The sequence below is a fragment of the Spea bombifrons genome, chromosome 9, assembly GCF_027358695.1.
Source record: "Spea bombifrons isolate aSpeBom1 chromosome 9, aSpeBom1.2.pri, whole genome shotgun sequence".
NCBI classification, from domain to species: domain Eukaryota; kingdom Metazoa; phylum Chordata; class Amphibia; order Anura; family Pelobatidae; genus Spea; species Spea bombifrons.
The window spans coordinates 13,345,307-13,358,610 of NC_071095.1; the positions used below are offsets into that span (position 1 = coordinate 13,345,307).

General features: G+C 52.8%; 1 protein-coding gene across 3 annotated transcripts; it reads right to left on the bottom strand.

The window, feature by feature from the left end:
* Positions 1–3,741: 3,741 nt before the first annotated feature.
* ADCK1 (aarF domain containing kinase 1) lies at positions 3,742–13,270 on the bottom strand. 3 transcript variants are annotated; one of them, XM_053475243.1, is made up of 11 exons: positions 13,238–13,270; positions 10,822–10,954; positions 10,529–10,612; positions 9,999–10,202; positions 7,711–7,869; positions 6,730–6,888; positions 6,451–6,567; positions 5,810–5,959; positions 5,538–5,735; positions 4,713–4,906; positions 3,742–3,913 (listed from the first exon to the last, which is right to left on the bottom strand). In XM_053475243.1, exons 2-11 carry the CDS (start codon positions 10,942–10,944, stop codon positions 3,742–3,744), a joined length of 1,560 nt encoding a protein of 519 aa, XP_053331218.1. In that variant the 5' UTR covers positions 10,945–10,954; positions 13,238–13,270. The 3 variants fall into 3 exon arrangements, with proteins under 3 accessions (XP_053331218.1, XP_053331216.1, XP_053331215.1); XM_053475241.1 differs by having other exon boundaries at positions 13,140–13,264; XM_053475240.1 differs by lacking the exon at positions 13,238–13,270 and adding an exon at positions 12,432–12,650.
* Between the last annotated feature and the right edge of the window lie 34 nt (positions 13,271–13,304).

Below are 13,304 nucleotides of genomic sequence, written 5' to 3' on the forward strand. Positions count from 1 at the left end.
CAGGGATGAGCTGCTGAGTGTCCGGGGGGGCTACAACTGCACCCCTGGGGCAGCAGCAGGGTGGACTTTCAGTAAATGCATCACAGGCAACAGTGACTTGTACAAAGTTGACCCCAGACACCGTTGTATGGCTACTAACAGGGGAGAGGTCCCGGCCCCTGGGCAAAGTGTCCTTGGAATGGGGTTAGCAAGGGGGTAAAGTAAATACACAAAAAGGGTTTCAAGAGGGAAGTTTATTTCAAAGGAGGGGAAATTTTACAAGAGGCCAGAGTCTAACACTAGAGGCTGAGAGATGGAGGTTTTACTTTACTGAGAGGGTGGTGGGTAAGTGCAACAGCCTCCCAGCAGAAGTGGTAGAGTTTAATACGGTTAGGGAATGAAACATGCATGGGATAGACATACGGCTCCTGAATCTAAGACGAGACCAACGACTGATTAAGGTTTGAGTCTTTACAGCAGGAAAAATAACGGGTAGATTAGATGGGACCGGCAGGCATCACATTCCAGGCTTTCCCCTCTGTGAGTAATTCTCGTGAAAGCTGCACTGGAGTGTGAGCTGTGCGGTGTATCCGGCACGCAGTGTGCGGTGTATACGGCACGCAGTGTATACAGCACGCAGTGTGCGGTGTGTACGGCATGCAGTGTGCGGTGTGTACGGCATGCAGTGTGCGGTGTACGGCGTGCCTCGGCTGGGTAACTGCTGCCCCCTGTCTGTCAGTGCTCAGAATCCGGGCCGGTTTGTGTGATCGGGGAGCGGATTAAAAGGACACCCCGGCCATCATATGAACTTTGATGCATTTGGCAGCCGAGATGTTCCGTTAAAGGTCTGCGGTGCAGAATCCCCCCGCATGATTTGCCCCTTTGCCCTCACTGTGCCGCTTTACAGATGTAGAAGGCCAGCGTGGGCAGGGAGCTTCCATCGCACCCGGCAGGTACCACACCATCTTTCACACGTTGGGGCATTTTCTACGGAGACTGCCGGCGGCCCCCCCTTCCAATCACATAAATATGTTGGAGGGGCTCCCACTCATCCTGATTGGCCCCTGGTTCTGCACATTGTTTTGTACTTTGCCTTTAAACTGTACCCCAACCCCCCCCCTCCGCGGTGCAGCTTATGACAGGGGCCGGTGTGGACTGCCTGGGCCACATCCCAGTTTAGAGGAGCGGTTGGGATTTCTCAGGCGCTGATGTGGCGGCACACATTACGGCTCATTACAGAGGGGGGACTATCTGCCCCACCCTGGGGGACACATATCTGCAGGGGTATCCACCAAACCCCGTCTCACTGGCCCCTCCGAGGGCCCCGGTAATATCCTAAAGCAGTATAATATTAGTGACATCACAAACATCCATATACTAACTTCAATCGGCGACATCATTGTTGCAAATCCTTGTGTTCTGAGACACGGATCGATGTAGTTTGGCGGGGGCAGAGGGGCGCTCCTGGGGGATTTATGGAGGGCAGGAGGGGTTATTAAATGAAACAGCGTCGGGAAGTGAATGTATCCGCGTGGCGGTTTGAGTAAATAGTCACTTGGAGTAAATGTCAGACGAGACTCCTGTGTATGAGGTCAGTGAACAGAGCCCCAGGGCCCCTGTATCTACATCACACGCCGTCACGAACCGGCAGAGCTCACACTCGCCTCGTAACGGCTGTCTGTCAGGCGTTACATTTATCGAGCGGCAGCCCTGCTCCTATCACTCCGAGACGTGGGAAAGGACTGCCTCTGGCAGCTGCTTGGAGCCCCCCTTATCGCTTGGCAGAGGGGCTTTGCATTTAGTCTTCTCAGGAGTTTGGGGGGCGGCGATGCCTGCGGGGAGACCTGCTCAGTGACCCCCCGATTTAGGTCAGGCCGGCCAGGATGCAGACAGGGGGAGCGCGGTCTCAGGCGCTCGGTTTCTGACAGCGAGAAGAGGCCCATCTGCTCCATAAAAGACACCAAATGAGGGCAATTATTACAAGTAATGAGGAGTGACGGCAGCCGGAGAAACGCCTGCACCACGGGCTCCCGGGGCCACAGCCCCGAACTTACCCCGTACTAGATCCGCAACAACACGGGGGGCGGCGGCGGGATCAGCCCCGGCGCATCCACCCCCCATTCCATACTGACCTAGCTAAAGGGCAACAGACCTTCACCCCCTACTCAGGCAACAAAGGGGTTAAAATTAACTAGAGGCTTACCGGGGAAAACGGACGGGAGATTGGGGGGCAATATTTAGCAGCCATTGCCCCAGGGAGGGGCAGTCTTAATCAGCCATTGCCCCAGGGAGGGGCAGTCTTAATCAGCCATTGCCCCAGGGAGGGGCAGTCTTAATCAGCCATTGCCCCAGGGAGGGGCAGTCTTAATCAGGCATTGTGCCCCACCTGATCGGACTTCCCTGAGGTTAAACCGATTGAGAGAGAAAAAGCCCAGAGTGGGGCAGATCTACTGAATAATTTAATGGCGCGGTGCTGGCCACAGCTCCCCTTTATGCCCATTCCCACCGAACACCTAAATGCCACTAGCGCCCCTCGCTGGAGGTACTGGGGGCAGCATCCCGTCTACAAGGACTTCAGACTTTAAAGCTGGGATCAGATGGAGTCAAAATGCAGCCCCTGGGAATTTCTTGTGTTAGGATCTTAATGATTATTCCTCCCCATTATCTACTCCTATTGTTAAGTTGTTGATTGGCTCATGCAGCCTTTGTAAATGCGGCTGAAGGGGGGGGGTCGGTAGAGAATAGCACACAGACTTGATTAATGCTGGCTTTGCCACGTTCTGCCACCAATCTTCCATGGGGTGCATTTTTAAACTGAATATCTCCAAAGTAATTAGAAAAAAAGCACACGCTACACGTAGAGCAACGAAGCCGGCAGACCCCCATTTAATTATTAATATGAAAGCCTCTGTAACCCCCCCCCCGCTGTATGCAGGAGCTGCCATCTTGCTGCCCCATCGCAGGGTTAAATCGCCCCATCACCCTGAGATATCTGTGATAATAGCGTTACGGAGGGACCTGCGCGGCTGGAAACGATCTCTAGCGCTAGAGGCTCATGCGCCGTCCGCTAAAACAACGAGGGGTGAGAACAGGAAGCGGCTTCCAACTTCCTGCTCGGGCAGACGGGGGGGGATTCCGATACAGAACATGGGAAATGGAGGGGCATTTGTATAAGATGCCCCGGCTATGCAGCTGGCGGAGGTAGATGTGACATCAGAACAAGAAAATGTAACTCTGAATAAATTAAAAATAAGACATTAAAATGGAAAGTGATGGGTGGTTTGGGGGGCCGGTTTCAATGATATCCGATGTGAAGGGTCCCCTTTAAATAGTAATTGCCCCGAGCTGGACGCCGTTTCCGAATCCCTGCCCTCCGTCCAAAGTGCGAGCACCCCGTACGATTCCGCATTTTTTCCATAAAACCTTCCCAATGGTCAGAAAAAGTCACTGAAACGAGCCAGAGTCTGTCCGTGAGAAGCCTCGCCAGAGTCTGTCCGTGAGAAGCCTCGCCAGAGTCTGTCCGTGAGAAGCCTCGCCAGAGTCTGTCCGTGAGAAGCCTCGCCAGAGTCTGTCCGTGAGAAGCCTCGCCAGAGTCTGTCCGTGAGAAGCCTCGCCAGAGTCTGTCCGTGAGAAGCCTCGCCAGAGTCTGTCCGTGAGAAGCCTCGCCAGAGTCTGTCCGTGAGAAGCCTCGCCAGAGTCTGTCCGTGAGAAGCCTCGTCAGCGCCGGAGCCCCGCGGCTCGGAAAGTGGCAGGCGGTTTTGGTCAGTGCGAACACAGAGAGACCCAGTCCAGCACGCGGTGGAACCAGCGCCCCACCACAGAGGCTCGCGCTCGAAGAACCAATTCATATATTTGAAGTTTTCCCAAATACAGGCACTCGGAAAGAGAGACGCGAGCGTAAGACCACACAGAGGCCGCCGTCTCCTTGTGATACCTGCAGGGGGAGACACAGAGGAGCTGAAGGAGAGATCGAGGCCAAGTCTGTCCCGTAATCACTCGGGAAACATTTAGCACGGCGGGCCATAACAAGTCATCATAGCCGGCACCCCCTCCGTCATCTGTCCGGGCCTGCTCAGGTCATCGGCCGGCAATGTCTGTGCCCGCCGGGGCCAATCAGTCGGTAATGTCTGTGCCCGCCGGGGCCAATCAGTCGGTAATGTCTGTGCCCGCCGGGGCCAATCAGTCGGTAAAGTCTGTGCCCGCCCGGGCCAATGGGCTGGTAATGCCTGTGCCCGCTGGGGCCAATCAGTCAGTAATGTCTGTCCATGTTTAGGTCATCGGCCAGCAATGTCTGTGCCCGCTCAGGTCAATCGGCCGGTAATGTCTGTGCCCGCCCAGGCCAATCATGTCTGTAGTCACTTAATTATTCTTAGTATAACATATATGTGAATGAGCAGGCGGGTTGGCAAAGGCTTTTAAACAGAATGAAGCTGGGAGCAAAACCTACAAACACAGGAAAGGCCACGTGTGGGCTGTACGTGACCTTTGACCCTCAGCCTCTGACCCTCTAATGTTAGATTCTGGTCTCTTGTTGTAACTTCTCTCCTCCTTTGAAATAAACTCTCTGTTTAACCCCGTCACGTACGAGCCGTCACCCTGAGCATTCATGTTAAGCGTTGCCTTGTGTGTTGAGACACTTGATGCGTTGTGGCCACGCTGCACCCGGGCTCTCGGGGGGCCGAATCACATGTAACCCCCAGCAGATGCACCATGAGCCCGGCAGCAGCTCTCACCTTGCGACGGCTCGCACGCAGCAGCGAGACATGCTGAGAAACGAGCTGGAGCCAGCGTTGGTGTGAAGCGACGTCTCAATACCACGCAGGAGGTCGTTGGTCTTGAGAAGGAGAAGCATTTGACGCGGGACTCTGGAGAGGAGCTGGCTGATCTCGGGGAGATAGGCAGCAGCATTACTGCGGATCTCTTGCACCTGGAGAGAGAGAAACGGCTGAGCCTGCGCAATATTTCTCATGGATTCCCCCAGCTCCATGGAAACCGCAGGCTAGTTATTAGGCCATACTCAGTATCAGTATTACTGCACACTGAGCCGTGCAAGGAGACACAGAGGACAATGTGCTGAGGCTGTGGGACATAATCCACTAATGACCTTCACTTACTTGAGCGTACACATTGATGTGTGCATGCGCAAACACTCAGACTCTGATCTATATACATCTATCCTCACATACACCCAGACATTTCTCCTATCAGCGGGCAGCAGGAAGGGTTAAGTCTCCCTGACGCTACAGAATTAGATGTCTGTCCTACACAGAACAAGGAGCTGTAATTACACACACAGTTAATTACACCTTATCACAAGCAGGGGATCTGCCACCAGCTGCCAACAGCCATGTTGCGTGACAGTGACACAAACACAAAGAGACAGCAACTGTGACAAAATTAGAGTGTGGGAGAGCGTGTCTGAGAAAGTGACTGTATGTGAAGGTAAGTGATGGTATAAGAGTCACCATGATGGAGTGTGAGCATGAGAGAAGGTGCGAGTGATGGTTAGCGAATGAGGGAAAGAGAGCCGCGAGTTCCTCCTGCCCATCTCTACTAACCTCTCCTGTGCTAGCGGGACTCTTCTTTATGCCCCGGTTCACAGAGTCCCAGGAGCGGGCGGTCAGCATGCATGCAAAGAGCCCGTACATCTCTCCCGCTCCCAGCCGCTGGCTGTACTTGCGCACTCCCTCCATGTTCGCACCAATCAGCGCCTGCCAGAGGCGGCAATAATCCAATCGAAAGCGGTCGGTTAATACCTGGAGAAAGGGTTAAATCACGAACTTGGAATTGAATTAACCAAGTGACAGTAAGCACGCGACCGCCATCGTACCTGATACAGGCCGTGGTCCAGCAGGATGATCTCCGGGCTGTTGGTGTCTTGGTTCAGTCGGACCAGAACATTCCCTGGATGGGGGTCACAGTGCACAAACCCATGGACGAAAATCATCTCGCTGTATAACTGCCCCAGAGCGCGAGAGACCTGGAGGGATCGCAGAGGGGAGAGCCATGGGACCCCCTAAATAATGCTTTACCCCATACCATATTATGGAATAAGGCACATTAAACAACAGCGAGACGGCTCATACACCATGGACCTCCGGCGGGTCACGTGAACTGCCCTCTGTATCAACACAGATAAATCTGCCCCCCACCACCCCCCGAACCCCCATCCAAGGCATTCAGACAAACCCAAGCATGCTCCCCACACTTAAGGCTGGTAACATTCAGTCCAAACACGATAGGGTTAAAGCACCCGGCACCGCCCCCTCCGCTCGGGCTGTCACTCAAACAGAAGGCGCCGCGCTTTGCCGGTTTGGGTGAAGCCATACATTAGCCATATGACGGCGCTAATTGCAGCTTTAAAGACACAGAGTCTGGAGGGGAGTCTCGTGGAGGCATCAGGAAACTCCCCCTCTGTCACATGATGGCACTGATTAACCCCCCCCCCGGCCCATAAGGTCTCGTCCTCACCTGATCCACATCTATCCGGTTCCGCTCCATGTATTCCCGGTTATTGACCTGGCCCCCTTCCACGTACTCCATCACCAGAACGCGCGGCGTGCTCAGGTCCCAGTGAATTTTAGGAATCTGGAAAGAGTAAAAACATATGGTAATTAGAAGTAGTCTGTACAGTGAGTGGATAACCAGCAGAGGCTGTGGGTTCCCCAGGTCCAGGCCCCTCCGTCTGTGGGGTTCCCAACTGTGGGATCAACATCTCATCACTCCGAGCCATCACCACCATTTGCTGACCTTTAGGAATGGGAACCGCGAGACCATGGCAGACACTCGTTCCGCATTGCGGCCCTCGTTCAGGAAGTCCAGCTCCAGAGGAAGATTCTTCTTTGCTTCCTCCACGAGCCACATGAACTCAAACCGCGGGAAGACCTTCTTTACTACGTGCAGCAGGACCTGGGGCAAAAACACAGACACTCAGCGAGGGGCAAAAACACAGACACTCAGCGAGGGGCAAAAACACAGACACTCAGCGAGGGGCAAAAACACAGACACTCAGCGAGGGGCAAAAACACAGACACTCAGCGAGGGGCAAAAACACAGACACTCAGCGAGGGGCAAAAACACAGACACTCAGCGAGCGGCAAAAACACAGACACTCAGCGAGGGGCAAAAACACAGACACTCAGCGAGGGGCAAAAACACAGACACTCAGCGAGGGGCAAAAACACAGACACTCAGCGAGGGGCAAAAACACAGACACTCAGCGAGCGGCAAAAACACAGACACTCAGCGAGCGGCAAAAACACAGACACTCAGCGAGGGGCAAAAACACAGACACTCAGCGAGGGGCAAAAACACAGACACTCAGCGAGGGGCAAAAACACAGACACTCAGCGAGGGGCAAAAACACAGACACTCAGCGAGGGGCAAAAACACAGACATTCAGCGAGGGGCAAAAACACAGACACTCAGCGAGGGGCAATAACACAGACACTCAGCGAGGGGCAATAACACAGACACTCAGCGAGGGGCAATAACACAGACACTCAGCGAGGGGCAATAACACAGACACTCAGCGAGGGGCAATAACACAGACACTCAGCGAGGGGCAATAACACAGACACTCAGCGAGGGGCAATAACACAGACACTCAGCGAGGGGCAAATGTGGAGATGCAGCGTGGGGCAGAAGGGGCAGAAGGGGCACACATAGAACACATAACCAGCGGCGAACTGGCCTGCAGCCGACATGTTATGTGGATCTGGACAGACTGACCTCCATTAGGAAAATGTCCTTGGCGCTTTGGGACTGCACCTTCGGGTGCTGAACCTTCACAGCCACCGTCCGCCCATCCGCCAGCACAGCGCGGTGAACCTGCGCCAGAGAGGCCGCTCCCAACGGGGTCTCATCAAAACGAAGGAAAAGTTCGGAGATCTGTGAAGAGACGGAGATTTACACCCAACACGCCGTGCCGCCAGAATATTTACACCCGCCGCGCCGCCCCGCCAGAATATTTACACCCAGCGCGCCGCCCCGCCAGAATATTTACACCCAGCGCGCCGCCCCGCCAGAATATTTACACCCAGCGCGCCGTCCCGCCAGAATATTTACACCCAACGCGCCGCCCCGCCAGAATATTTACACCCAACGCGCCGCCCCGCCAGAATATTTACACCCAACGCGCCGCCCCGCCAGAATATTTACACCCAACGCGCCGCCCCGCCAGAATATTTACACCCAACGCGCCGCCCCGCCAGAATATTTACACCCAGCGCGCCGCGCCGCCAGAATATTTACACCCAGCGCGCCGCGCCGCCAGAATATTTACACTCAACGGGCCGCGCCGCCCCGCCAGAATATTTACACCAAATGCGCCGCCAGAATATTTACACTCAACGCACCCTCCCGCCAAAATATTTACACCCAACGCACCCTCCCGCCAGAATATTTACACTCAACGCACCCTCCCGCCAAAATATTTACACTCAACGCGCCGTCCCACCAGAATATTTACACCCAACGCGCTGCGCCGCCCTGCCAGAATATTTACACCCAATGCACCGCCAGAATATTTACACCCAATGCACCGTCCCGCCAAAATATTTACACCCAACGCGCCGTCCCGCCAAAATATTTACACCCAACGCGCCGCCAGAATATTTACACCCAACGCACCCTCCCGCCAGAATATTTACACTCAACGCACCCTCCCGCCAGAATATTTACACCCGACGCGTCGCCCAGCCAGAATATTTACACCCAACGCACCGTCCCTCCAGAATATTTACACTCAACGCGCCCTCCCGCCAGAATATTTACACCCAACGCGCCGCCAGAATATTTACACCCAACGGGCCGCGCCGCCAGAATATTTACACCCAATGCACCGTCCCGCCAAAATATTTACACCCAACGCGCCGTCCCGCCAAAATATTTACACCCAGTGCGCCGCGCCGCCAGAATATTTACACCCAGCGCGCCCTCCCGCCAGAATATTTACACCCAACGCGCCGCCCCGCCAGAATATTTACACTCGACGCGCCCTCCCGCCAGAATATTTACACCCAACGCGCCCTCCCGCCAGAATATTTACACTCAACGCGCCCTCTCGCCAGAATATTTACACCCAACGTGTCGCCCCGCCAGAATATTTACACCCAACGCGCCGCCCAGCCAGAATATTTACACCCAATGCACCGCCCGCCAGAATATTTACACCCAACGCGTCGCCCCGCCAGAATATTTACACCCAACGCGCCGCCCAGCCAGAATATTTACACCCAACGCGCCCTCCCGCCAGAATATTTACACCCGACGCGTCGCCCAGCCAGAATATTTACATCCAATGCACCGCCCCGCCAGAATATTTACACCCAACGCGCCGTCCCTCGAGAATATTTACACCCAACGCACCGCCCCGCCAGAATATTTACATCCAATGCACCCTCCCGCCAGAATATTTACTCCATAATGTTGTGATTTTAGACAAAAGGTTATGTTTCGGAGTGTTCGTAATTCCTTCCTCAATGCTGAATACCACGTTACATTAGTAATATTCTGGGCCCTCCTAAATTCTTTCCTAAAGATGGCCGTTACTCACCCCCCCCTGGGCCAGGCTCCCTGAAGACTGCCTGCTGGCCCCCTGCAGTACATGTGTATGTTGCGCAAAGGGCTCATTTTCCTGCTTCTGGGATTTTTTGAATGCAGTAATTGAGCGAACGTCTTCTCTTCTCCAGAACGCAATAAGCGAGGCAATAAATCTCGTCGCCAGTCTAGAGATATGCTTTTATTGGGGGATTTATTAATACGGTGTGACCCCGTCCTGATGCCCCTATCAGATCCTGGGATGGCTGATAAATTATGCCTTATAATGAACCCGTGGCCAGCGCATAAACATCCATTTATCAGCTGCCACCAGTGGGGCGAGTGCGGAAGCGACAGACGCGCCGGTTAACTCTTTTCCACCCAGGACCCACTTCACGTGGAGGCCTGCGTATACATACACAGTATAACTATAGAATTAAGGGGCCCGGCGCTTAATGTAATAGTCCTAGGGGTCTCACCTCTTTACCCAGCTCCTCGCGAACGACCCGTAACACTTCAGGCAGCGGGGTGGGGGGAGCCTGGCTGTGCAGTATACTCAGGGTCTGGGTGTATTCGGGGGGCAGCAGATACTCCAGAGCGCCAAGGTGCTGCCCAACCTTGATGAACGTCCCACGGTTGGCACAACACAAATCCAGCAAACGGTGAGCTGAGCGCAAATGAACCTGAAGGGGAGAGCGAGGGTTAAGCAAGCAGAGGTGACGACACACAATGACAAAATATGCAAGCGATTACATCATTGCACAAGGACGACTCTCTCCTTTTGGGCAATTAATTATTGACATTTGGTACGTCTGTAAATTACACCGGACCCCTGGAAAATAAAATGCCGCGAGCCAAGGACGGGCTGATTCGGTCACTAAACATCATGAACTTCCATAATCTAACCCTTTATACAGGAGGTGTAGAAAACACGCCATTAAAAGCACTCGTGGTTTGCTTCTTGAAATCTGGTGAACTTACTGTTGGAGAAAAAAGTGTTAAACGCTACCTGAGACTTGATGTCATCGTACTCCGGGGTGCCCGGCGGAACATGGCGCAGGTGTGTGAGGTAATCGATGGTAATGGCTGTCGTCTGCAAGAGAGGACGCGTGATATAAATGGCATGTACACTCCACAGCGACCCCTACCGGCATTGCATTCTGGGGGCCACCTCACGGGCCAACCAGTACCTTTTTTAACGCAGCCTGAAATATACATTAAGTATAAAGGCTAAAGAAGCCATTATGTCACCTTAACATTATTGGCAAGAACCCACCACAGACCAGTAGCCGGAGAACTCACCGTCACAACCGCTCTTCCTATCCGCACCAGCCCAAAGTCGTTGGGGTCCCAATAAGGCCTCCCATACAAAAAGACCCCAGAGGATGCGAGACCGACAGCTGCCAGTCTGTACAGAGCCCTCATTATTCCCACCCTGCGGAGACAGACACAGAGCAACATTACCCTCATAATCAACCCCCAGACACCCCATTTACTGACAATCCCCTCAAACACCTCATACCATTACTAACAATAACCCCCAGACACCTCATTCACTAACAATCCCCCCCCAAACACCTAATTTACTGACAATCCCCCCAAACGCCTCATACATGTAATAACAATGAACCCCAAACACCTCATTCACCGACAATCCCCCCCCAAACACCTCATACATTTACTGACAATCCCCTCAAACACCTCATACATTTACTGACAATCCACCCCAAATGCCTCACACATGTAATAACAATGAACCCCAAACACCTCATTCACTGACAATCCCCCCCAAACACCTCATACATTTACTGACAATCCCCCCAAACACCTCATACATTTACTGACAATCCCCCCTCAAACATTTACTGACAATCCACCCCAAATGCCTCATTTACTGACAATCCCCCCTCAAACACCTCATACATTTACTGACAATCCCCCCCAAACACCTCATTTACTGACAATCCCCCCAAACACCTCATACATGTAATGACAATGAACCCCAAACACCTCATTCATTGACAATCCCCCCCAAACACCTCATACATTTACTGACAATCCCCCCAAACACCTCATACATTTACTGACAATCCCCCCCAAACACCTCATTTACTGACAATCCCCTCAAACATTTACTGACAATCCCCCCAAACACCTCATACATTTATTGACAATCCCCCCAAACACCTCATACATTTATTGACAATCCCCCCCCAAACACCTCATACATTTATTGGCAATCCCCCCCAAACACCTCATACATTTACTGACAATCCCCCCAAACGCCTCATTCACTGACAATCCCCCCCAAACACCTCATACATTTACTGACAATCCCCCCCAAACACCTCATACATTTATTGACAATCCCCCCCCAAACACCTCATACATTTATTGGCAATCCCCCCCAAACACCTCATACATTTACTGACAATCCCCCCAAACGCCTCATACATTTACTGACAATCCCCCCCAAACACCTCATTTACTGACAATCCCCCCCAAACACCTCATACATTTACTGACAATCCCCCCCAAACACCTCATTTACTGACAATCCCCTCAAACATTTACTGACAATCCCCCCAAACACCTCATACATGTAATGACAATGAACCCCAAACACCCCATTTTCTGTCAACCCCCCCAAACACCTCATTTACTGACAATCCTCCCCAAACGCCTCATACATTTACTGACAACCCCCCCAAACACCTAATTTACTGACAACCCCCCCCAAACACCTCATACATGTAATGAGCCTCAAAGACCCCATTTAATGAATGCCCCTTCAGTTATTGACACACCAATTAATGCCTATGATGTCACAGCCCGTTCCCTTCCCCTGCCCGGTAATGGTGACGGCCCCCCTCCAGTGTGACTCTCCCCATTCATGTCACCGGGCACATCACCCCCGACCTTCTCTTGGGGATCTCCCCCGAGGCCGCTCGTAGTGCAGTCCGATCGACCCAGTGCACGCAGGGAAATGTAGTCCAAGGAGGCGCGCGGCCCTATCTATCTGGCGGACTGGAGTACACGGGGGCGGGGCTGGCTTGGACCAATGTGTAGAACGTGGGGAGGTTACAGACGGTTTCATAACTACAGACTAACCTAAGGAAAGTTACGTAACGTGTGACAGCATTCCCTATAGAACACATTCCCCCCATAAACACACCGTATGCCCTGTATACACTGCCCCCTATAGAACACACCGTGTACCCCATTGTACCTTATATAACACACTGTGTGACCCATATTCACACCGTACCTTAGATAACACTTTGCATTCCCCATATACACACTGTACCCCCAGACTCACATATTGAATCCCCAACACACTGTACCTCAGACAGTACCCTATATAACACACTGTACCCCCAGACTCACATTGTATCCCCCACACACTGTACCTCAGACATTATACCCTATATAACACAATGTACTCCAGACTCACACATAGTACCCTATATAACACACTGTACCCCCAGACACACATTATACCCTATCTAACACATTGTACCCCCAGACTCACACACAGTACCCTATATAACACAATGTACCCCAGACTCACACACTGTACCCCCAGACACACACATTATACCCTATATAACACACTGTACCCCTAAATACCGCCTCCTTGTACCGCCCACATTGGGGGTCGCTGGCTCGGGTAACCCTCATCCCTTAAACGGAATACCCTGAAAGCCCAAGGAGTTACCCTTATAGGAAATGACTACAACTCCCGGCGCCCTCTGTGCTCAGAGGAAGAGAAGGAGAATAAGGCA